This window comes from Eurosta solidaginis, chromosome 4 (genome assembly GCF_040869045.1).
Source record: "Eurosta solidaginis isolate ZX-2024a chromosome 4, ASM4086904v1, whole genome shotgun sequence".
Classification (NCBI taxonomy): Eukaryota; Metazoa; Arthropoda; class Insecta; order Diptera; family Tephritidae; genus Eurosta; species Eurosta solidaginis.
Window position 1 is genome coordinate 120267204 of NC_090322.1, and position 27306 is coordinate 120294509.

At 42.2% G+C, this 27306-nt stretch overlaps 1 protein-coding gene across 2 annotated transcripts in view; it reads left to right on the top strand.

The window, feature by feature from the left end:
- The window catches only part of Marf (Mitochondrial assembly regulatory factor), a 75924-nt gene extending 55509 nt beyond the window's left edge, over positions 1-20415 (top strand). For both annotated transcript variants that reach the window (XM_067782673.1, XM_067782674.1), the window contains 4 exons: positions 12111-12355; positions 12443-12601; positions 12677-12873; positions 19500-20415. In XM_067782673.1, the coding sequence (XP_067638774.1) occupies positions 12111-12355; positions 12443-12601; positions 12677-12873; positions 19500-19701 (803 nt within the window). In that variant the 3' untranslated portion in view covers positions 19702-20415. The remainder of the gene's footprint in view (positions 1-12110; positions 12356-12442; positions 12602-12676; positions 12874-19499) is intronic.
- The last annotated feature ends 6891 nt before the right edge of the window (positions 20416-27306 follow it).

The window sequence follows — 27306 nt, forward strand, 5'->3', positions numbered from 1 at the left end:
TATCCAGATATTTCGATCGGTTATCAAACACTTTTCGTGATAAATTTTTTTCACTAGTTGAGCTAACAAAATTTTTCGCAAATGCACGTGTGCCTCTAAGAAATTTGGAAGGGCTTTCCACTGATAAAGCCATTACGATGGCCGTCGAGTTAAGATTTGAATTGAAAACTAAGTAAAATAATGAAACTAATTGGTTTTATGTTTGGTAACACTTTCAAAATTTTTTACAAAGACATCCTATGTAAAAATTGCAGGAGTATTGTGGTGTTATACTAATATGTAATTGAAAACTTAATACTTGAAAACTAAGTAGCTTGGCATAAGAAATATTTTAACTGGAAGTAAGGCTGGAATCTTGAAATGTAAATTTATAAATAAACAACGAATCGCGATTGAACAAATTTACTTTTATATTCAGATTTTGAAGCAAATGTAAAAAAGATTTGATTTCGAAAGAAGTGTTTTGTGTTTTATTCTCATAGGTACAGAACCCCATAAACTTCAATAACAACGCTGCTAACTTATTTCTAGTTCCTACTTAAATTTAATCAGGTTCCGTTATTGCACAGTTGAAACTTTTATGACGTTTGATTTTTAATCTGAAGCCTGTGGCTAGATTCAGTAAATGTGAGCTTTTCAAAAATCACACTTAATAAATCTAGGCTTTGGCATGAAATTTCAACGTTCAGGGGAAAAATAAGCATCATTTATTATTTACTGAGTTTTCTCATAGCTCGGCTACACCAAAACGCAAATTTTTGAGCCTCTTCTTACTTAAACCTAACTGCGCTATACATTTCATTTCTTTCCAATTAACAACATAATGCTGGAACTAAGAGCTTTGTCAGCAAAACTACATTCAAAACGTATAGTTAGTGAAGGCATAGACTTATCCTAGAGATTTGAAAATAATACCTCCTATTCGCTAAGTTTATTAAAATTTTGTATAGGAAACCATGGAAACATCCTGAAATTTTATATTTAACAACGACTACAACAGTTTTGTGAATTGCTTGTATCACAATCAAATAAAACAAATGCCCCTATTACGGTATACAACTCAACTTAGTTGGGTTGTAATTAAAACAACTCAACATTCAGACAACTCAACTCCTGTTTGGTATTACGAATTACAACTTATTTCAGTTGAGTTGAGTTGCCAACTTCAGAAAGGGATGATTTGCCAGATGATGATGATATGCCAGATATGAACAGCTGATCATTTTGTAGAGGAAATTTAAGCATTTACAAAATAAAAGCAAAACGGACATTATATGAAAATCTATTTTATAATGGCGAAAATGTTGGTGATTGACATGTCGCGACTACGGAAAAGATTCGCGTGATCATTCCAATCCCTTGGAACTACCAAGCACCAAGTAAGAAAATGTCTAAGTCACAAATGATGAGCTTCTCATGAAGTTATTTTGCAGATTTGAAAGGAAAGCATTTTGCTTATTACTAAACAAAATTAAGACCATTTCTGCAAACGCGTTCGAGGGAGGGCTTTACCCCTATTTTAAATTTATGCGCCTCACTCCGATTCCTTGCTGACGGCATCTATCAAATATGCTGTGGAAATGATTTTGGTGTTGGACTGGTTTTAGATATTATTGAGGAGCATATTTGTGCGAAGTGGATTAAAACCCAAACAGCAACAATTGTATTTTACTCTAAAACAGGATTCCCAGGAGTAGTGATTAGTATCAATGGGACTCACGTTCGCATAATTTCACCTATTTTGGCTGCATCCGAAGTGCGGCCAGCCTCGTCCAACTTCGGAATGTCGCTCCATAAAGTCAAAAAGTTATTCAATGAAATCCTTCGTTTAAACGTTGTTTTTTCTATAAATGTGTAAATGTTGATTATTGTTTGATTAAAAAAGGTTAAACTACCGGCTTTAAATTTTTTGTTTTTTTCGGTAACGTTTTATGAGGCCGTGCACTATCTAACTCTTATCAAAGGTGGTATCAAAAGACGTGTTTCGATCTCCGTTTTTAGGATTCGAAAGCAGAAATAAAAAATTTTATTTCTGTCGAAAAATTATTACAAAAACCCACAAAATGGCCCCAAGAGTGTTCGAAATATGAGGCGGCCTTTGGCCGTGGTTTGTAAAAATAACCCTGGGTGGGTCCAACGCCTTTCTGCATTAGTGTGTACAAAAAATCTAGCAAAATACAACACCCACATGAAAATTTGAACCGAAATGATATGACAGAAATTAAATTTTTAATTTTTGTTTTCGGATTCTTAAATCGGAGGTCGAAACGTGTCTTTTGATAGCAACTTTGAAAATTTTTGTTAAAAATTAGGTGGTGAGTCGTCTTGTAAAACATTACATTTTTTCAAAACAACTGCAAAATTGTATGAGACAACTGCTAGTAATCAGTTGTAAGATTTTGACGTCTTTGACAACTACACCAACACAACGTTGAAAACGGTAATGCCACAAAAAGTTGTTAGACTAGACAACTCAACCGACATTTTTTTTTTTGTAATCTGTAATGCCAAATTGCGAAATTTCAACCCAACCAGAGTTCGAGTTGTAAACGGTAATAGGGGCAAAAAATGTTGTCCTTTTTTCTGAGATTTGGTCCTTTTTGCGATGAATTTTGGTCCCAAATGAAAACATGGTGTGGCAACCGTGTCCATAATACTTAATTTTCTCCCATAACCGGTTTCCGCTTTTTCGAACATTGTTCAGAATAGGAGGAAAGGGAGAAGTGAAAAAACTCACAAGGAATTTTTGTTTAGAATTGGGTTGTATATTTCAGTTAATCGAAATCAATGAAAACTTTCTTTTGACTTGACATTCTTCTGCACGGCGAATTGGTTGAATTCGCTTTTCCACCACCTTGTATGGATTCGCCTTGGTAAATATCTTATTAATATTATAAATGCATATATGTAATACTCCTATATTGCTACAAAACTCTAGGTACATTCCCAAACACCAGAGTGCCGATTAACTTTAAGTATATTGACATTCACCAATACTACAAAATCAAAGTGAGCAGTGCCCACCCCTCCCCTCTCTGTCTCCAGCACTGGGACAAAATCTATAAATTGTTATAACTCTAAATAAATTTTCTCCTAAATCAATATTTTTTGGTATCTGGCTCATACAGATCGAGTTCTAAACAATTTTGGAAAAATGATCAGTGGTGCTTTCCTTCTCCCGCCATCCTCCCTCCTTCAAATTATTTTTATTAACACGATTTAATTAGCTTTACCTGTATGTTTGTTTTCCCCGCCTGCTTTTATTATTAGGTTCACCTTATTTGTCGGAGTCATTTAATTTTCGGGATCTTTTTCTAGATTATTTAATTTCTGGATGGCTTTCGGTATTCGTGCGGAATCCCGTCAGGATTATTTGAGGACCCTTTGGGGACCCTTGAGGGATTATTTCGGGATGGTTTCCGGGATCCGTCTGGGATCCCGTCGGAGTAATTTCGTGACTTTTATGGATTATTTCTGGATCATTTGGGGACCCTTCCGGGATCATTTCTGGATGGTTTTCGGGATCCGCCCGGAATTCCGTTGGGGTAGTTTCGGGACTATGTCGGGACCCTTCCGGGATATTTTCTGGATGGTGTTCGGAACTTTTTCGGAACTATTTCGATATCATTTGGGGACAATTCAGGGTTCATTTCTTATATTTATCCGAGATCATTTGGATACATTCCGGGAGCATTTCTGGATGTTTTTCGGGATCCCATCGGGGTCATTTCTTCGCTTTTGCTGGATAGTTTCGGGATCATTTGGGGACCCTATCAGGTTATCAGCTCATTTAGTTCTTTTTTTACTCTATTACAAAAATTAAATATATTAGACAGAAATTATTTTGAAACAGATAACTTAATAAGCAGGCTAACATGAATAGACCATATGTTCGCCTTGCGGGACCGCGGGTAAAGGCTAGTACAAAATAAAATAAATTTTTGAAAAAAATTTTCAATTGGGAAATTATTTAACATAAAAGTATCATTCGAAAATGTATTCAAAAGTAATTTTTTCATGAATAAATTAACTTTGAATAATTTTCTTAAAATTTTCATTCGTATAACTATCTTAATAAAAATGTATTCAAATAATGCCCAACTCTGTTTCCAACTACAAAAATAATAAATAAATGAGCAGTTTTAGCGGCTAAGAATAATCATGTAGAAGACCTAGACTATAAAGTAATTCGGAATGAGATCATTGGAACAATGTATTCATATAAATCCTTCAAAGGCCAACCAAAACTGTTTCACGCGACGAAGGATATTAAAAGGGGCGCAAGTTCTCATTCCGACGATCCCAACCGATGTGCCGTTTGAGTTTAAAAATTCAATTTCCGATACTTTTTGCATTTGTCATGACCATTAACAAATCACAAGACCAATCCTTGAAAACGGCCAAGGTGGTCCCGCTACTAAAGCCTTGGAGATCAGCTAACATAGGAGATTCATATCGCCCGATATCTCTCCTATCGCCAGTAGCCAAGACGCTTGAAGCCATTTTCCTTCCCTACTTCAAAGCAAATTTGCAGCTAGCCTGTCATCAGCATGGCTTCAAAAAACTCCATAGCACCACCACCGCGCTAAATGCCATCAGCGATTTAAATCAAAACACCCACCATAGAACAGTACTCGTTGCGCTAGACCTATCAAAGCTTTTGATACGGTCAACCATGGCACGTTACTGCAAGACCTGGAAAGGTCTACCCTTCCCCCATGTCTTAAAAGGTTGACCGCAAATTATGTGGGTGGTCGGCAGACATCGGTGCAATTTAGAAATGAAACATCAAAACCAAGAAGAATTCAACAAGGGGTGCCACAGGGTGGTGTCCTATCCCCACTTTTGTTTAATTTCTACATATCTAAGCTACCTTCGCTACCAGAAGGAGTAACTATCGTTTCCTACGCCGATGACTGCACAATAATGGCCACAGGCCCAGGTCCACAGATCGATGAGCTTTGCAACAGAATAAACCTCCTGATCTCTCCAGTTTTTTCGCCTCGCGAAACCTGGCATTATCACCGACTAAATTTTCCGCGACCTTATTTTTTTTTTTCGTGTTGTGATGCTGTTTCGCTACCAGCCGATTATGGCAGTGTATATAAGTTACTCCACACGCCAGGTTATGATACTTTTAATTCTAAATTTCAGCTCTCCAATTCGTGGACAACTAGTGACAGTTGGGTACACTGTCGTGTGTTTACTAGCCTCCACAGTGATGATTATTAAGCTCCGTGTATTTTCATTTGTATCGATTATTTTTAGTTGCGGTGGTAGGTTCACATGTTTATTACAGGTTTGGAATTCTTACTACTTCAATAAGTTGTTTACAAATTTACTTATGAAGTGCCCTAAGATTTGCTGAGTGTTGATTTACTTGCTGTAATTGACTTCCTCTTAGTTCAGGTATATATGACTATATAAGTCTATATTTTATTTAACAAGTAACTATATATTTTTTTTTAATAGCTATTTCTAAGTAGCAGTGGATGTACGTTACATATTTATCAGGTATATTTTTTCCGTTTTTTGACTTTATATGCATATCTCTATAGATATGTATATGTTGTACTTTTAATTCTTATTACATTTTTATTTTCGTTTTTTTTTTTTTTAATTTTTGGCTCAAACTGCGAATGCAGCTTGATATCAACTATCTTACACTTACATACTAGAGCATTTTTGCTAGATTTGCATTATGCAGAAAGGTTACCAATTCTTCATAGTTTTTGAAATCATTCGATAAGAAAAGGTCTTTTACGTTATTAAATTTACTAAAAATAATACTGTTTCTGAAGGCACTATATCTGTTGCATTCGAAGATTAAATGGTGGGCGGTCTCGGCAGTCTGCCAGTCAGTACAGTGACCTGAGACGTTGGACCTGAATTTCTGTAGATACGTTCTACTATATGTGTACCCTAGAATGAGTCTGTTTATTAGTTTTGTATCGTATGGACTTAGCATGTTTTTTTTGCTTTTGTACCACGGATTTTTTTCCTTCTTCGCTATCAACTCAATTAATTCTGCATCAACCTTGGGACAGTTGGCCTTGCATTCCTCCACCGTTTTCGCCCACAATTCCCTGCTGACTTGTATTAGAACTTCCCTTGGTGTCAAATCTATTGTTATGCGTTGGCCTACCTCGGTGGCCATTTTTCCTGCCTCATCTGCTTTTAAATTAAAGCTGATACCTATATGACTGGGCACCCATACCACTACTATTTTTTCAATTTCAGATTTACTTCTTTTATTGTGTATTTCCGCCACTACATGGTTACTTGTTTCACCTTTGTCGAGATTGTTGATAGCGCCTAAACTGTCCGTGAAGATTACCACTTTTCTTTGCTTGTTTTTTATTGCTAGCTGGATGGCTTCATTTATCGCAATTAAGCTCTCCGAAAGTTGATGATACTACCTCACTTATGTTGAACAAATATGACACCCTACTCTCAATACTATACACCGCACATCCTGTTCTGCTCACATTAACAGAGGCATCTGTAGCTAACCCATAGAAGCCTTCACTTCTGAGGTACTCGTACTTCTCATAAAATATTGCTTTTAATTGATCTGGATTATAATTGCTTTTTGCTCCACTTAGCTCCGATTTTATTAATTCTAACTTGCCGTGCCTCTGAAACCCTATGTTTGTGTTGATCCTATCAAATATGTGCTTAAATTGGGAGTATACGTGATTGTAGCTAGATTTAACCGTGCTTCCTTTCATCAACGACTCTTTTAACCCTGGGTTAAGAAGCAATTGTTTTGTTAGTTCCTTGGTTGTGAGCCACACCGCTCTTGATAGCGGTGGTAGCTCACACGCAAGTGCGTATCTCGCATACGTGGGTGTGTTAGGAGGAACCCCTAGGCAGCGTCTTAGGGTATCGTTCATTGTAGTAATAATTGTCTTCTCGTATCCTTTTGGGGCATTTGCAAAAGTAGTGTTAGCATAATCCGCTTTCGACCTACCATATGTCTTGAACAGGTTGGCCGCAATTTTTGGGGCCAGACCAGCTTTTATGGTAGTCAATTTTCCTATTAAATTTTTCGCTTTTACTGTGTTTTTTTAATGGATTGAACATGTTCGTTTATCGTAGAATTGGTGCTAACCATGCGCCCCAACCATTTAATTTTGTCTACTTGTTGGATAGTGTCCCCATTTATGCACAGATCAAAACTTTTTTTTGTGGTACTCATATACATGAATTGCGTTTTATCCGAGTTAAAGTCTAGGTTAATTGCATTGCATATCCGTTTCAGCTCCGTTACTTTCATCTTAAGCATCCATAGTGCTTCTTCGTCCGAGTTGGCATGACATATCATTGCTATATCATCGGCATATTGGAAGATTTGTGTATTTTGATCACTGACTTTATGCAGTTTGGCAGTACAGATATTAAACAGCACCGGTGAGAGACAGCCCCCTTGGTGGAGCCCATTTGTAATCAGTCTACTTTCTCTTCCTAGATGAAGAGTTCTATTCGAAAATAAATTGTGGATCCAGTTTGCCATGCTGTCATGAACCTTGTGCAGTCTTAGAGTCTCATGAAGAATGCCTAAGTCTACACAGTTATACGCATTCGATATATCTAAAACACAAACAAACACCTTTTCCTTGCCATTTTTTAGCTCCGCGATACTATGTAGAGCGTCATTCAAACACATATTCGTAGACCGTTTTTTTCTGTACGCAAAGCTCCTTGGTGGGATGATTTTGTTTAATTCAACAAATTTCGTTAACGCTTCTTTTACTAAGACGGCCCATACATGACACAAAAGCCATGCGCAAATATAAAACGACGGAATTTGTGCAAATAAAATTTTTGACATACACGGCTCAAAAACACTGCGCAATATTCATTTTTAATGTAGCGCAACAAATGAAACATGTGTTTTAATTGTATAAAAAAGGCACTAATTGTATAAAAAAAACACTATTTATTTTCCACAGTGCTGGTAATTCACAGTATAAGTCGAAAAACTCGCACCAGAAGCGTTTATTTTCCATTGTATTTATAATATATATATTTTAGTTGCAAGACCAGCTCAACTCATTGCAGCACTGCGCAATATTCATTTTTCAACTAGCGCAACAAATGAAACATTGTTATAATTGTATAAAAAATTATTATGTATTATTGAATTTGTGTGAATTCCTGTTACAAGCTAGAGATGGTCCTTAAGCCTTCGATATTAACATTTTTAAGCAACAATTACTGATGTTATATTATCAGAAACCACAGGTAAACTGTGTCACATTCACCACACACGAAGAAAAAAGCATGTGCAATATTTGCAGACATGCGTAAATATCAAAATCGTTTTGATTTTAGCACAGTTCTCTGCGCAGATAGCGCAACCTGTGCACACACCGGGCAAATCCTTGCGCAAATTGGTAATTGGCACAAGGATACTTGAGCCGTGTAATTGGCGTATAACATGTTAAGGCTCTTGACGATAACCGACAACAGCGAAATTGGCCTATAATTCTGGAAATCCTCTAGGTCTTTGCCCGCTTTGGGAATGGGTACTATTTTAATCTGCCACCATTCTGTTTCAACCATATTTTTATTGAAATGCTCCACCAGAGTGTTAAACAGTCCCTCCTTTGTTTCTATTGTAAGGTTTTTCAGCATGTCAAACGTAACACCATCAACGCCACCGGCAGTTGATTTCTTTTTATTCAATAACAATAGGAAGGTTGAGAAACTGAACTAAACTTCGTTACTTGATGTAGACATATATTCTACACTAGCCACCCTGCTATTGTTGATTACCTGTGTAACTTGCTTCTCTAACATTTCTAAGTATCCCTGATTGTCCTCAGGGGGGTTGCCGTCGCGGAGACCAGAACATCTAGGAAAGTGGCACCACCCAAAGCAGGAGCTGCATTGGGCGGATGGCGCAAACCTATATATTCTGTGCTGGCAAACGGAGGTAGGGACTAAGAGTCTGTTTCCCTGACCTACACGATTGCTGCCGGAAAAGAGGGGGGGGGGGGGGGGAGAAGACGGGGCAGGGGCTGATGCTCAGCATTGCTACCGACTCTGCTACGAAGGTAGTAGTTATGAGTGGTAGCAGCTGTTTGAGTTGTTGGTGCCATGGGGCACGAGCAGCAGCGGGTACTTGTTGTGGCTTGTTGAGCAGTGGGGCTGCTGGGAGGCAGTGGGAGCGCTTAGGCGTTGACTACGGGACGCCCTTGAGCGTGAACAGCAAGGAGCCACAAAAGATTTATAAAAGTTACGTGGACATCGGGTTTTGGGATCAAGCCCAGAACAACCTGTCCGATGCAACCATCCCTTACACGAGACACACTGAACAGAGTATGACCGTCCTAAAAAGATTCTTTTCCGGTAGATGCAGCAAAACCATTTCTCAGGACCGGGGTCAGGAGACGGACCCGGATTGGATTCGATGCCTTCCCGGAGTAAGAGAATATGGAGCAGTCTTGCTGCAAGGAGCTGCTGGGAGGATGACAATTTGTGGGGGGGGGGGCGCAACAAATTAAATGGGGTCACACTGAAATGACAGTCCTTGGTCGGGAAAAATCCCAAGTCGTTCCGGTACATAGAACTGACTGCCTTGGGAAGCGACGCCTCCAGGTAGAAACAAGCCTTGTAGCGGAATTGTTGCACCGTTATGTTTGTCGGTTTTCACCTTTTGTTTTTGCTTCTTTGAACCTTGTCCAACTCTTTCCTGATTTTTTCATCTGCTGCCTCTTCAATTTCAGCTTTATCCTTCTTACTAGATCTTTTTCGATACCTAGTATTCCTATTTCTATAATCCAGAAATTCTAAGTCCAAGTCCGTGTCCCTGTCCGTATCCATGTCCGAATCCTCTTTTTCCACTGCCGGCGTCACCGCCGACGGCCCCGCATCCGCCATCTTTCTACCCCAGCAACAGTGTTAAGCCTTACCAAACTTACCACGAAAAACCAAGTTTGATGTTAATTTCGTTTTTCATTAAAATCCTCTAACACCAGCAATGTTAAGGCACTTTAACACAGTATAAAAATACAACTTTTACACTTTTGCACACCAAATTAACAAACATTTTTTTTTTTTAACGCAAATCACCTACCACCTTGGTCGCAGAAGAAAGACACGTCTATTCAATTCAAGAATCAGCAAACGAATGCACTTTTTGGTTTACAAAAGAATCGAAAATCGCGACCTTATTTACAACATGGACGTCCCAAATGTCGACCATTTTGAACATCCACGTCGATGGCACTACGCTACCAACTGTCCTACACCCCAAAATCTTGGGTATGACGTTTTATCAGGATCTATATTTTGGTGAGCACGCAGCCGCAATTGTACGGAAAATCCAGAGCCGTAATAAAATCCTCAAATCTCTTGCTGGCAGTACTTGGGGAAAAGATAAAGAAACGCTCATTACCACTTACAAAGCAATTGGCCAGCCGATTGCATGCTACGCGTCCCCGATATGGTCGCTCAGCCTAAAGACCACTCACTGGAAGAAGCTACAGGCCTGCCAAAATACTGCCCTCAGAACCGCCACGGATTGTCTTCTTATGTCCCCAGAACACCATCTACATAATGAGGCGAGAATACTCCCCATCAGGAAGAGAAATGAGATACTAACCAAACAGTTCCTGTTGAATACCCAGAAACCTGGGCATCCCAACAGACATCTGATTGATGAGCCAACACCGCCTAGGGGCTTAAGGAGTAATCTCCGTAAGCATTTTGAGGAAATACGGCACCTGACAACTCAGCCGTATGAAGCAAAAAAACATAAGCAGGTCCTTGGTGAACTCCACAAACAGGCGTCGGACCTTTACGACAGGAATTGCCCGCGGAATCCAGTACTCAAAGAATAGTACCCAAAACTTGCGGAAGAGGAACGCATACTCCCCAGGGAAACGCGAGTCACTCTAGCTCAACTTCGTTCTGGATACTGTAACTGGTTAAACTCGTACCTATGCAGAATCAACCCCGACATACAAAATGTATGTCCCGCTTGCAGTGTGTCCCCACATGACACCAACCATCTCTTTAATTGTAATGTGGAACCAACGCCTCTAACACCCCTTTCATTATGGTCCACCCCTGTTGAAACAGCAAGCGATTTCAAACCAATTCGCCATGCAGACGAATGTCAAATCAAGAGAAAATTTGCTTTTTTAATTTTATTAACTCGCATATGTTTGTACCAAGGCGAATCTAAACAAGATGATGGCAAAGCCAATTCAGCCAATTCGCCGTGCAGAAGAATTTCAATTCAAAAGAAAATTTTCATTGATTTCGGTTAACGACATATTAATCATCATCCAGTGAGTTTTCTAGATCCGTATCACACTCAACTCTCACAGAGGTCGTGATATTTTTGTACATATGCATTGTGATAGGCAGATGTCGCCATTGCATTTCATTTAACAATTTATCTGGCTCAAATCATTTTTGTTGCATTTACATGCGAAATTATTTACATATCTGGCTCAGGATCTCTTGCGAAGGGATGGCTATTGCTGTATAAGGCGTTGTATGGAAAATAATCAACAAGAAGCAACCAGCTGTTGGGATAACAACACCTGGTACTGAATTCGCCTTGGTTTGTACCAAGGCGTTGCTTGAAAATTACCACGAAGCTGCAATCATCTGATGGGAATAAAGGATACAGATGGTCCAATGAGTCCCAATCAGCGGCTTGTAGGAATTCCAGTGGGACATATTAACGCAAAATCTATTTTCCAAGGACTTTCGATTTTTTCCATAGTGGTTTTTACCAAGTTGGGTACTATAGCTATTTGTTCTAATGTGTGTTAGACCGCTCACTGTAGTACCGTAGTGAAAGGGTTAAAGGGAATGTTGTTTGTTTTGATTGCAGAGCTAGGGTAGGAGGATTACGATTAAATTTGCATTACTTATGATTGTAATTGTAATCCTAAAATTCAATGATTACGATTACTGTAATTGTAATCATATTTTTTTTTTGTACAATTGCAGTAATTGTAATTTGGATGCCGATTTACCCGTCGGACTCTAGATTTAAATTATAAAGTATATAGCATATGGTTCTTGTATTTTGCTCTATCCTGAGATCTTAACGTGTATATTAAATTTCTATTACTTATTCATAGATCGCATGTACGCATTGGTGCCAAATGAAAAGGTTGTTGTTCAAACTAAAATCGCTACACGCACTCAACCTTTTGAAATGTTGTATTCGCTCAATTGTCAGAATTTGTGTGCTGATTTTCAGGAAGATCTTGAATTTAAATTTTCTTGGGGCATTGCGGCAATGATACAGCGCTTTACTGGCAAAGTAAGAGAGCGCAATAAGAAGTGTCCGCCTGCTATATTAAATCGGCCAAGCAGTGTTGGAGTAAGTATATGCCTATGCATCAAAATAATAAGATGAAAAATATAAAAAAAAACACCTTATATTAATTTTTATTTAAAACTTTTACAGACCATATCACCTTCTACACCGGGAACAGACACACCTTTGTGTCTATTACCCAGACCTGTAGGCGGTATTACACAAGAGCAGTTGTCAGTTATCTCTCGTTTTGCTTTGGCATCAGTTGGCTCTCAGGGTACAGTGGGCGGACTCGTTGTAGCTGGAATTGTGAGTTTTATGTTGACTTTATTTCTAGTTTTACCATTTTCTATAATAAATCTTAAATTTCTTGATATATGACAGATGCTGAAAACAATAGGTTGGCGGGTTTTACTTGGAGTAGGTGCTTTGTACGGTTGTATATATTTATATGAACGTCTGTCTTGGACAAATTCAGCCAAAGAGCGTGCCTTCAAATCCCAATATGTACGACATGCCACAAAAAAGTTAAAAATGATTGTAGATTTAACGTCGGCAAATTGCAGTCATCAAGTTCAGCAGTAAGTTCGACAGATTGCATTATTGATTTTACCCCAGCGGGTTAGGGGTTAGAAGGCAGTGGGGGCGGTATGACTGTCTTAAGAGGCGACTAAAATATCAAATAGATTCAAGGGGTTGTGTAACGCAACCCTTTCAAGGGGTTGCCAGCGCAATATATAGCTTCTGTTGTTGTTGTTGTAGCAGTGCCTCGATTATAAATTGTGCGCTTCCCAAGGCAGTCGGTTCTATGTAACGGAGCGACTCGGGATTTTTCCCGACCAAGGACTGTCATTTCAGTGTGACCCCATTTAATTTGTTGCGTCCCTCCCAAAAATTGTCATCCTCCCAGCAGCTCCTTCAGCAGGACTGCTCCATATTCTCTTACTCCGGGAAGGCATCGAATCCAACCCGGGTCCGTCTCCTGACCCCGGTCCTGAGAAATGGTTTTGCTGCATCTGCCGGAAAAGAATCTTTTTAGGACGGTCATACTCTGTTCAGTGTGTCTCGTGTAAGGGATGGTTGCATCGGACAGGTTGTTCTGGGCCTGATCCCAAAACCCGACGTCCACGTAACTTTTATAAATCTTTTGTGGCTCCTTGCTGTTCACGCCCAAGGGCGTCCCGTAGTCTACGCCTAAGCGCCCCCCCCCCCCCCCCCACTGCCTTCCAGCAGCCTCACTGCTCAACAAGCCACAACAAGTACCCGCTGCTGCTCGCGCCCCACGGCGCCAACAACTCAAACAGCTGCTACCACTCATAACTACTACCTTCGTAGCAGAGTCGGTAGCAATGCTGAGCATCAGCCCCTGCCCCCGTCTTCTCCCCCCCCCCCCCCCCTCTCTTTTCCGGCAGCAATCGTGTAGGTCAGAGAAACAGACTCTTAGTCCCTACCTCCGTTTGCACCGTTTGCCAGCACAGAATATATAGGTTTGCGCCATCCGCCCAATGCAGCTCCTGCCTTGGGTGATGCCACTTTCCTAGATGTTCTGGTCTCCGCGACGGCAACCCCCGACGGGTTTCATCGCGCCATGTTGCCAGGTCGCAAACCCAAATCATCCGGGTACCCCAATGCTTGCCCAAGGACGCCCAGTCCAAGGGCCACAACAGCAATTGCGTCCTGGCCTTCCACATACCCAGGCGTAGTCACCCGTCACTTACCCCCAGAGTGGCGGCGTCTCCCCTTATGCACTTCAGAATTCTGCAGTTAAACTGTAATGGACTAACTGGGAAGATTACGGAGATAGTCGATTTCATGAAGCGGCACAAGATCCGCATTGCTGCGATTCAAGAGACTAAACTCACAGCAAGATCTGCATTGCAGACCTGCTCTGGGTATAATTTCCACAGGAAAGACAACGGAAGCGGAAATGGAGGCGGCCTCGCGTTTATCATACACCACTCTGTGCAATATTATATATTTGATCCTGGCATCGACCGCAGGGACAATGTCTTAGAACGTCAAGGCCTATCTTTCCGGTCAGGCGATGCAAACCTAGAAATCATCAACATCTACATCCCTCCTGCCACCTGTTGCCCCAGTGGATACCGCCCTAATATCAGAGCCTTACTCACAGGCAACAATCGCATTATCTTAGGCGACTTCAATGCCCATCACGATCTATGGCACTCAAACTGGCGGGCGGACAGTAGGGGTGAGATGTTGGCGGATCAAATAAGAGGAACGACGTTCTGCACAATAAACGGAGACGCCCCCACACATATGGTAGGAAGCTGTCACAGTTCGCCAGATATCTCAGTCGTGAGCGCAGAACACGTAAACTGCGTCAACTGGCATTCGATGGTAACATTGGCATCCGACCACCTGCCTATACTTATTTCGCTCGAGCGTACCACCGACTTCATCGTCACCGAAAAACGCACTTTCATAAACTTCAAAAAAGGAAAGTGGGAAGAATATAAATCTTTTACAGACAACCGCTTTGCTGCCCTCCCTATCCCGACTGATGCTCGCCAAGGGGAGCGTGCCTTCCGTAAGGTCATTGAATCCGCCTCGGCACGTTTCATTCCCGCCGGGAAAATTCCCGAAATCCGGCGTCACTTCCCGGAGGATGCCGAGAGAACGTGACCTTATAAGACAGCTTGATCCAGGCGACCCCAAATAAGGGATATAAATCAACGCATCAGATTGCTTGTGGACGAACACAAGCGTGCGAAATGGGAGGAGCACCTAAGAGGTTGTAACCTCTCTACCGGTGTGGATAAACTTTGGTCCACCGTAAAGTCCCTATCGAATCCGACTAAGCACAAAGACAAAGTTTCCATCGCCTTTGCCGACAAAGTGCTGTCGGATGCGAAAAAATGCGCGAGCGCTTTCTGTCGACAATATATAATGCATTCTACGGTCGACAAAGATAGACGGAGAGCCAATAGACACGCACATAAACACAAATTCAGCGCGTCACCAATCACCATCACCGCTAAAGAGGTTGAGGATGCCATTGGTCGCGCTAAACCATCCAAAGCAGTGAGCCCAGACGGCATAACCATGCCTATGCTTAAAAGCCTAGGAAAAGGGGTTTCAAATATTTAGCGCATGTCTTCAATCTGTCGCTTTCCACCTTTGTCATACCCGAGAAATGGAAAATGGCCAAGGTGGTCCCGCTACTAAAGTCTGGGAAACCAGCTAACAGAGGAGAGTCGTATCGTCCGATATCTCTCCTATCGCCAGTAGCAAAGACGCTTGAAGCCATTTTGCTCCCTTATTTCCAAGCAAATTTGCAGCTAGCCTCTCATCAGCATGGCTTCAGAAAACTCCATAGCACTACCACCGCGCTAAATGCCATTAGCACCCAGATAAATTGCGGTTTAAATCAATACCCCCACCATAGAACAGTACTCGTAGCGCTAGACCTTCAAAAGCTTTTGATACGGTCAACCATGGCTCGTTACTGCAAGACCTGGAAGGGTCTACCCTTCCCCCATGTCTTAAAAAAAGGTGGACCGCAAATTATCTGGGTGGTCGGCAGGCATCGGTGCAATTTAGAAACGAAACACCAAAACCAAGGAGAATTAAACAAGGGGTGCCACAGGGTGGTGTCATATCCCCACTTTTGTTTAATTTCTACATATCTATGCTACCTTCACCACCGGAAGGAGTCGCAATCGTTTCCTACGCCGATGACTGCACAATAATGGCCACAGGCCCAGGCCCAAAGATCGATGAGCTATGCAATAAAATAAACGGCTACCTCCCTGATCTCTCCAGTTTTTCGCCTCGCGAAACCTGGCATTATCACCGACTAAATCTTCCGCGACCTTATTTACAACATGGACGTCCCAAATGTCGACCATTTTGAACATCCACGTCGATGGCACTACGCTACCGACTGTCCTACACCCCGAAATCTTGGGTGTGACGTTTGATCAGGATCTACATTTTGGTGAGCATGCAGCCGCAATTGTTCCAAGAATTCAGAGCCGTAACAAAATCCTAAAAATCCCTCGCGGGCAGTACCTGGGGAAAAGATAAAGAAACGCTCATGACTACATACAAAGCAATTAGCCAGCCGATTACGTGCAACGCGTCACCCATGTGGTCGCCAAGCTTAAAAATTACCCACTGGAAGAAGCTACAGGCCTGCCAAAATACTGCTCTCAGAATTGCCACGGGCTGTCTTCTTATGTCCCCAGAACACCATCTGCATAATGAGGCGAGAATACTCCCCACCAGGGAGAGAAATGAGATGCTGACCAAACAGTTCCTGTTGAATACCCAGAAACCTGACCATCCCAACAGACATCTGATTGATGAACCAGCACCGACTAGGGGCTTAAGGAGTCATCTCCGTAAGCATTTTGAGGAAATACGGCACCTGAGAACCCAGCCGTATGAAGCGAAAAAACGCAAGCAGGTCCTTGGTGAACTCCATATACAGGCGTCGGACCTTTATGCCGAGAATTGCCCGGTGAATCCAGTACTTAAAGAAAAGTATCCACAACTCGCGGAAGAGGAACGCATACTCCCCAGGCGTGTCACTCTTGCTCAACTTCGTTCTGGATACTGTAACAGGTTAAACTCTTACCTATCCAGAATCAACCCCGACATACAAAATGTATGCCCCGCTTGCAATGTGTCCCCACATGACACCAACCATCTCTTTAATTGTAATGTGGAACCAACGCCTCTAACATCCCTTTACTTATGGTCCACCCCTGTTGAAACGGCAAGTTTCCTTGGACTCCCGTTAGAGGATATTGATGACAATTTGTGATCGGTTGCGGCTGTTAGTTGGGGCGAAGCATTGCTACAACAACAACAACAACATCATAAATTGTCATCAATATCCTCTAACGGGAGTCCAATGAAACTTGCTGTTTCAACAGGGATGGAACATAATGAGAGGGGTGTTAGAGGCGTTGGTTCCACAATACAGTTGAAGAGATGGTTGGTGTCATGTGGGGACACATTGCAAGCGGGGCATACATTTTGTATGTCGGGGGTTGATTCTGGATAGGTAAGAGTTTAACCTATTACACTATCCAGATCGAAGTTGAGCTAGAGTGACTCGCGTTTCCCTAGGGATTGTGCGTTCCTCTTCTGCAAGTTTCGGGTATTGTTCTTTGAGTACAGGATTTACCGGGCAATTCCCGACATAGAGGGCCGACGCCTGTTTGTGGAGTTCACTGAGGACCTGCTTGTGTTTTTTTGCTTCATACGGCTGAGTTCTCAGATGAGATGACTCCCTTAAGTTCCTGGGCGGTGTTGGCTCATCAATCAGATGTCTGGGATGCCCAGGTTTCTAGGTATTTAACAGGAACTGTTTGGTTAGCATTGCATTTCTCTCCTTGATGGGGAGTATTCTCGCCTCATTATGTAGATGGTGTTCTCGGGACATAAGAAGACAACCCGTGGCGGTTCTGAGGGCAGTATTTTGGCAGGCCTGCGGCTTCTTCCTGTGAGTAGTCTTTAGGCTTGGCGACCATATCGGGGACGCGTAGCATGCAATCGGCTGGTCAATTGCTTTGTAAGTGGTAATGAGCGTTTCTTTATCTTTCCCCCAAGTACTGCCGGCAAGAGATTTGAGGATTTTATTACGGCTCTGGAGTTTAGGTACAATTGCGGCTGCATGCTCACCAAAATGTAGATCCTGGTCGAACGTCACACCCAAAATTTTGTGGTGTAAGACAGTCGGTAGCGTAGTGCAATTGACGTGGATGTTCAAAATGGTCGACATTTGGGACGTCCATGTAGTAAATAAGGTCGCCGATGATTTAGTCGGTATTGTCAGGTTTCGCAAGGTGAAAAAAATGGAGAGATCAGGGAGGTAGCCGTTTATTTTGTTGCAAAGCTCATCGATCTGTGGGCTTGGGCCTGTGGCCATTATTGTGCAGTCATCGGCGGAGGAAACGATAGTAACTCCTTCTGGTGGCTAAGGTGGCTTTGATATGTAGAAGTTAAACAAAAGTGGGGATAGGACACCGCCCTGTGGCACTCCTTGTTTAATTCTTCTTGGTTTTTGATGTTGCGTTTCTAAATTGCACCGATGCCTGCCGGCCACCCAGATAATTTGCGGTCCACCTTTTAATACATTGGGGTAGGGTAGACCGTGGGGCGCGAGCAGCAGCGGGTACTTGTTGTGGCTTGCTGAGCAGCAGAATTGCTGGAAGGCAGTGGGGGCGCTGAGGCATAGACTACGGGACGCCCTTGGGTGTGAACAGCAAGGAGCCACAAAAGATTAATGAAAGTTACGTGGACATCGGGTTTTGGGATCTAGCCCAGAACAACCTGTCTGATGCCACCATCCCTTGCACGTGACACACTGACAAGAGTATGACTGCCCTAAAAAGATTTTTTTCCGGCAAAGGCAGCAAAAACATTCCTCAGGACCGCTGTCAGGAGACGGACCCGGATTGGGTTCCATACCTTCCCAGAGTAGAAGAGGATGGCTTAGTCCCGCTGCAAGGAGCTGCTGGGAGGATAACAATTTTTGGGAGGAACGCAACTAATTAAATGGGGTTACACTCAAAAGACAGCCCTTGGTCACAGAACCGGCTGCCTTGGGAAGCGAGGCTAGAAGGTCGCATGTGGTCATAGCAAATCGTTCCGGAGATGGTCGGGGTTCCTGAATGTACCGGATCTGCATCCGGCAAAGGACCATCAGCATCGATAACACTACACAAGGCCTTCGGGGAGTGTCCTTATCACTACAACAACAACAACAGATTGTATTACCCCAGCTGGTTAGGGGGCTTAGAATGTAACAAGTATGCCTGTCGTAAGAGGCGACTAAAATACTAAATTGATTCAAGGGGTTGCCAGCGCAATATATAGCTTCTCCAACCCAATTGGCGACCTCACCTACCTGTGACGAATCCTGTTTCTTTAACAGTCGAGGGTCTGGCGACCCCAAGTTCCTCATGTATCTAGGGGGTGGGAGGGCGGTATGGCCTAGAAGGTTTCATGTGGTCATACCAAATCGTTCCCGAAATGGTCGGGCTAGTACCTTAATGGTTCTCGTTACTGGACCGTAACGGATCTGTATCCGGCAAAGGACCATCAACATCGATAACACTCCCCAGGGCCTTCGGGGAGTGTCCTTATCGCTACAACAAAAACAACAACAGATTGTATTTTTGATTTAAATTTTTTTGTAACACATATCCTATTAAATGTATTTAAATTTCAGGGAATTATCAAGCACTTTTGCCCGTCTGTGTCGTTTGGTAGACAATGCCACAACAGATATGAACGAAGAACTAAAAAGCCTGGATTCACAACTCACTGTTCTTGAGGCTAATCAAAAACAACTAAAATTATTTCGAAACAAGGCGAATTATATACAAAATGAATTAGATATTTTTGAAAATAATTACATTAGGTTAAATTAGAGATAAATAACAACAACAACATGATGCGTGCTTTTTGCGCGTTGGTATAAGTTGTGCATGTGGCTTTTGGCTGAAAGGATCTAATATGTTTGAGTGAAGGTGTTACATTGCAATATAAAAATTGAGTTTAAAGATTATAATTTTTAAAGAAACATCATTGTCTATATTTTCCATAAAAGCTCTTGTTTTACAGCAAAGAATTTTTAATATGCTTAAAAATAATCCATAAATGCATAACACTTTACTCCATGCATGGTTCAATTTCATTTCTTACGATAATTTATATAATTGTATCAACTTGGATCAGTTTAACACTTTCAACTGAAATATTATGCTTTCTTTCGGCTGACTCATATTTTCATTATTTTGTTGACTTTGCATCTCCATAAATTATATGTTACTTTTTTCTTCTACATAGTAATGTATGTATTGATTATGTTGGTCATATTTACGAACTTTATACTAACAATTACTTTTTCTACTGCAGCGGCGTCGATTAGCGGCAATTTAGAGTTTTGGCTTTGATCAATATTTATATAAAAATGTATTTTGTTTTTGTTAATAGTAAACTCTTAATTCAGAACTATTTTTAGTTAATAAACGTTTATGTACATATATATTTGATAACAATACATATTTATATAGCCAAATGCTATGCAGATGAATCGATTTAATTTAATAAAACAGTATAATAAAAATCATAATTAAAATTAATGTCAGAACGATACATTTAAATTGCACTTTTTGTCAGATTCGTGATTGGGTTTGTTTGAATAATTCTTCTATAAGCTCAATAGGCTCGATTACTTCAAGAATTCTCATCAAGGTCCTCTAATGGAAGTACAAGGAAACGTATCAGTTTCAACAGGGATGGACAATACAGAAGTAGCAGCTAGAAATGTCGGTTTGTGTCATGTGGATACATACCACATGCAGAACGGAAATTACGTATAAGAGTTTAGTTGAAATCAGTGTGGCGTGCGACCCACTGGGAAATGTGCGATTTTCTCCAATGTCTGAAAATGCCGTTTTAATAACAGGGTTCTACGGCCATGACTTTTTAAAGGAATCCACCGACTCTATATAGGTTCGTTACGGGCCGAATCTTGTCATAGTGTTTTCGGAGATGTAGCATCCACAAATTGTACGCTGAGATGTCCTGATTTGGAAAAAATTAGCAGGGCTCATTCCTCGCTATGTAGGTGGTGTTCATACGTCATAAACATCCAGTAGAAGTGCTGAGTGAAGAGTTTTAGCAGGCCTGCCACTTTCTTCAGTAGGTGTTGTGCAAATACGACGCGGAGTACAAGATCGGCCGGTCAATTGCTTTACACGTCATCAGCAGTGTTTCTTTGTTGTTGTTGTGTTAACATTGCTTCGCCACATTCAATCAGTGCGACAACTCACCAATTGTCTTCAAGGGGAGTCCAGGGGCAACAGGGGTGTTGAGGCGTTGGTTCCACATTGCAATTGAAAAGAGGGTTTGTGTCATGTGGGGACACGTCACAAGCAGGACATAAATTATTTATGTCGGGGTTGATTTTGCAGAGGTAAGAGTTCAACCTGTTACAGTATCTAGCTCTAAGTTGAGCTACAGTGACGCGCGTCTCCCTGGGGAGGTTGCTTTCCTCTACTGCGAGCTTAGGGGATTTGACTTTGCCGGGCAATTCCTGGAATAGAGGCCGGATCGGCTTCGATGGATTTCTTTGACGACCTTGTTGTGCTCTTTCTTCATACGGCTGAGTCCTCAGGTGCCGTATTTCCTCAATGACTTCTTAAATCGCTGGGAGGCGGGACCTCTTCAGCAAAAACTGTTCGTTCAGCATTTCATTCATCTCCCTTATGGGGAGTACCCTCGCGTCGCTGTGTAAATGGTGTTCGGGAACATATGAAGACAATCCATAGCAGTTCTGAGAGCAGAGTTTTGACAGGCCTGTAGCTTCTCCCAATGATAAACCTTTACGCTCGGCGACCATATCAGGGACGCGTAGCATGCAAGAGGTCTGCCAATTGCCTTTTAAGTGGTAATTATCATATCTTTATCTTTCTCTGTATCCGGGGTTTTGTCTCAAAGTCTCGCGGATCGTTTAACAAATTTCAGGAGCAGCTCCTTGCGGAGGGGCTGTCCTTCATTCACTTACTCCAGTTAGGCTTCGAACCTAACCTCGGTCTAAGGGACTGGTACTGCGGGGCCGTTCAAGTATTACGTAAGCACTATTCGGGGGCGGGGGTCTTTGTTTTGCTTACTTTCGAGGACTTGGGCAGTGGGGAGTCTAAATGATGATCACGTCATCAGCAGCTATTTACTTTTTTACACGAATGGAAACCCTCACATTGTCTTTGCTTGAAAACGAAACGCATTTTCGGGGCTTCCCCCAAATAATGCATATGTTAGGGGAATTACCGCGCGCAATTCACTTGCCTAAATTTCCTCTGTCAGTGTATTGTTTCTTTTTGATGGAGTAGACGTATTGTAAGCATAGTGTGGTTGTTAACCACTTAGCCAATTTAATTTTGTATCAAATGAACGTATATTTATTATGTAGATAATTTATATTAAGTTACAAAATGTGAAATTGTTAAATATTGAATTCTTATTAATTTCGTATAGAAGCTTCAGCTTAGTTCAGTTGGTAGCGATTCAATGAATTGTCTCCGGTTGCAATTCGAACTTGCAACCGCCAGCGAATGACAAGAGGAAACAGAAACGAAGAAGAACTGCCACATAGAATGGTATTGCCAGATGCTGTGTGCTATGTGTGTTCCCACATTACTCCCCCCTAAGTGATGGTATTACTGTAAAATTTTGTTGTAGTGGTAAACTTGTTGAAAGCGACGGTTGTTGAGGCATGTTTGAATTGATGAGAACACGTCGGTGAGGTAGTTCTCCAAAAAATTCGTCACTTGCTACATGAGCTGGCTTGAGACGTTCGATGCTAATGTTGGAGTGCTTGCCATTCACGTCGACAGTGTAGACTCGCTCGTCTACTCTTTTGATTATTTTATGTGGGCCTGTATAGGGTTGATCCAGGGGACGCTTGGTTGCATCGACTCTTATAAAAACGTGGGTGCATGTAGATAAGTCCTCAAAGCAGAACGTTTTCTGTCGGCAATGGTGTGTGGTGGGAGCTGGCCGAATAGTTCTCATATGTTTGCGGAAATCGTTGATGAAATTCTGTGAGTCTACTGGGGCTTCTGCGTTCGTGAATAATTCACCAGGAACCTTGAGTGTCGTTCCGTATAAATATTCGGCTGGTGATGCTTTTAAATCGTTCTTGTAGCACGTTCTCAATCCCAGCAAACTGTTGGCAACGCTCGGGTCCACTGGGGAATTTGGTGGCACATAATGGACGCCTTGAGGGTACGATGCCATCTTTCAACCAATCCATTAGAGGCTGGATGATACGCCGTGGTTCGAATTCGTTTGCCTCCGACTAATCTCGACAGGGCCGTGAATAATGCACTTTCGAACTGCGTACCCTGGTCGGTTGTCATAAGCTTAGGGCATCCAAAGCGTGCGATCCAATTAGAATAGAAAGCACTTGCGACTGTATCTGCTGTTATGTCCTTTATGGGGACGGCTTCCGGCCATTTAGTAAATCGGTCAATCATCGTGAGACAGTACCTATATCCTTGTGACTCTGGCAAAGGCCCGACTAAATCCAAATGTACATGTTCAAATCTTTCATCGGGACTGTCGAAAAAGGTTGGTGAAGCGTGTACGTGGCGATTGACTTTTGAACGTTGGCAAGGGAGGCAGAGGCGAGCCCATCGGGTGATGTCTTTGTTCATGGACGGCCATACGTATCGCTGCGCGACTATTTTGACTGTGGCTCTCCCACTGGGGTGTGCTAGATTATGCAGTGCGTCTAAAACCTTACGACGAAGTTCTGATGGCACGAATGGTCTTACGTTATTGGTAGAAATATCGCAATGTACTACTTGTTGACTATGGCCGAATGTCAGTGGGTGAAACTTGAGCGATGTGTCGTTGTGAACCAACAGTCTTTGTAGCTCCTCATCTGTTGTTTGGGCTCGAGATAGTTCGTCATGGTCAATTGCCAATGGGAGGTGCATAGTGTCAATCCGTGAGAACGTATCCGCTACATATATGTTATTAGGAAATATATTGAAAATTGGTGGTGAATTGGCTGATAAAACTGAGCTGCCTGATTTGTCGAGGCGATGATTTGTCAGATTGTTGTTTAAAAGCATAAATAAGGGGCTTGTGGTCGGTCCTGACAACAAATTCGCGACCTTCTACCCAATAGCGAAAATTCTTTATTGCCTCGTATACCGCAGTCAATTCCCTGTCGTACGTACTATAATTCTTTTGTGCCGGTGACAGTTTCTTTGAAAAGAATCCTAAAGGTTGCCAAGTGCTGTTGCTGTTTTGCTCGAGTACTGCTCCGAGCGCTGTGCTGGAGGCGTCACATGTGATCCGAATTTCGGCTTGTGGACAGGGGTGTGCAAGTAAAGTGGCCTTCGCGAGATGGTCCTTTATGGAAACGAAAGCAGACTCTGCTTCTGCTGTCCATGGCACTGGCCTTCGATCGTTTTTCTTTGAATCTTTTAGAAATTCGTTGAGTGGAGCTTGAACCGTGGCGGCATTTTTCATGTGGCGTCTATAAAAATACACAGCTCCAATAAACCTTCGTAACTCCAAAATGGTATATGGCTTCGGGAAATTAAGCAGGTCTCTAACTCTATCCGGTAGTGGTGTTGACCCGGCCGCTGATAAACGATACCCCAAAAAATTCACCGTGGCTGCACCCAATACGCATTTGTCGGCGTTAACACATAGGCCGTATTTGCTCAGCCGGTGGAATACTGCTCGAAGGTGTCTTTCGTGTTGCTGCTCTCCTGTTGATGCCACTAGCAGATCGTCTATGTATGCGTATACGAAGTCGAAACCTGCTAGTGCCTCATTAATGAAGCGTTGGAACGTTTGGGCTGCGTTGCGGAGTCCGAACGGCATGCTTACGAACTCGTACAGTCCAAACGGGGTGATTATGGCTGTTTTTGGGATGTCCTCCTCTGCTACCGGAATATGGTGGAATGCGCGCTTGAGGTCGATTGTGGAAAAAATATTTTTGTTTGCTAAAATTGTGGAGTAGTCATGAAGTAGTGAAATCGGATACCGATCGGGAACCGTTTGCTCATTCAGTCTGCGGTAGTCCCCGCACGGTCTCCAATCCCCTGATTTCTTCCTGGCCATGTGTAAAGGGCTGGCCCATGGGCTGTTAGACGGTCTGGCATGACCGAGTTCGACCAGTAACCGGAATTCGTCCTTAGCAACTTTAAGTCTTTCAGGGCATAATTGCCGTACGCGTTGTACGCATGGAGGGCCAGTGGTTGTAATGTAGTGTTTGACTGAATGTTTGGTTGCCGTGAGGTTGGACGGGTTACCTAACAGTTCAGGAAAGCTTTTGAGGATGCTTGTAAACCTGCTCGTACCGCTGAGCGCCGTAATGTTTGTGATAGGTGCTGTAGCGAACGACCCTGTGCTACGTGAACCGGAGCCTCGATCGATGATACACGCGCGCTTCAGATCCACCATTAGCCCATGTTCATGGATCAAATCTGCGCCGATGATTGGGTATGGGACATTGGCAATGCAGAATACCCACCGTATCGGATGTTGAAAGCCAAAGTCGAGCAAAATTGGTTTTTCGCCAAACGTTTCGATTTGGGTGCCGTTCGCAGCTTTAAGTCGAAGTGCTTTTGGTGAAAGGTTGTCTTTGTTAGTGGGTGGAGTTACAGAAATATCTGCGCCAGTATCGACGAGGTACTTCGTTCCCGAGTTGCGGTCGTATATAAATAAACGGCGGGGTAGATTTTTACCACCAGACGTCGCCGAATCTACTGGTGGCTGCTTGCGTTTCCCTGTTCCTTTTCATATGTTCATGGTTGCGTGCACCTGTTTGCGCGCACTCCAAACCTACGATGATAGAAGCACAATGTTGGTTGCCTGCTTGGTTCTGAGCCGAGCCGTGTACTTGTGGTATTGTTTAGGTTTTGCCGACGCCGAAAACCATCCTCCGGTACTAATTGTGTAACCTTTGTTGTCAGGTCTTTAACTTGCTTCGTCAGCTTGTCGATTTGTTCCGTTAAATTGCCATTGTTTGAAACAGCAGCTTTGGAAATAGGCATAACGCATCGGCTAGCAGCGTCGCGTTGTACTTCCATCATTTGGTTTGCTATTTGAGCTAATTTGGCGTTGTCTGTCTCGTGTATTCCAGCAAGCGCAAGCTGTACTTGTGTGGGAAGTCGTTCAAGCCAAATAGTGCGTACGAAAATGGGGTTGAGTTTGTTTCCGCCTAATCTATGTATTTCGGCCAGAAGTTCGGAAGGACGTCGATCACCTAGTGCCAAACCAGACAATAACATTTTGAACCGTCGTTCCTGTGAAATACCGTAATGGCTTATCAGAATTTCTTTGAGTGTTAAATACTTATCAGTTGCTGGAGGGTCTGTAATAACACCCTCGATGACAATAAGTGCGTCTTGATCGAGACGGGCGATAACAGCGTAATACTTCGTTGCGTCAGACGTAATCCTCCTCAGCTGGAAGTGAGCCTCCACCGTAATAAACCATAGTTCGACTTTTTGGTTCCAAAAAGGTGGAAGTTCCAGTCGTTCGTATTTATCGATGTGTGCACCCAGTTGATGCAAAGTTTGAGCACCCGTTGCTTCGAAGAATTCGTCTTGTTGGTTTCCATTCACCGGTTCAGTGCTATCACCGACGTTAGTTGCAGAATTTCCTGCTTCTGCCATGGCTTTGTCTTTTTGTGATGTAGTGCCGCTTGTACAAATCACGTCGGGGTCACCAATTGTGGTTGTTAACCACTTAGCCAATTTAATTTTGTATCAAATGAACGTATATTTATTATGTAGATAATTTATATTAAGTTACAAAATGTGAAATTGTTAAATATTGAATTCTTATTAATTTCGTATAGAAGCGTCAGCTTAGTTCAGTTGGTAGCGATTCAATGAATTGTCTCCGGTTGCAATTCGAACTTGCAACCGCCAGCGAATGACAAGAGGAAACAGAAACGAAGAAGAACTGCCACATAGAATGGTATTGCCAGATGCTGTGTGCTATGTGTGTCCCCACAATAGCAAAGCAAGTTAAAATTTGTATTACCGCTGATTCCATTACCCAAAGTTTATTGTTTAAATAAGATGTCGTTTCAAATAGACAAATCCAAGTTATACCAAAAATTGTTTGAAAGTTTTAAAAAATCGCATACAAGTACGAAAGTACAAAATGTAAAAAAGTTAGCGAACGAAGTGTAGCGAAATTATAAATTACAAGCAAAGTCCGACAAGGAACTAGATATTATTGTATCTAAGAGAATTGCAGAAGAATTACAAGGGGCGACTAAGAATAAATCCGATGTTCTAAATTTTTTTTCCATGGTAAGTGACGAAATCATTTTAGGGTGTTAGTTTTCTGTATATGGGTTCGATTCCCGGCTTTACAGATTAGTACCCATAGGGCCTCAAGTCCTATGTAGTTTTTTATTGCATACTTTGTATTTATGTATTTTAATAAGAGAATCTTTAGCAGAACCCATAGAAAGTTTTTATTTTAAGGCA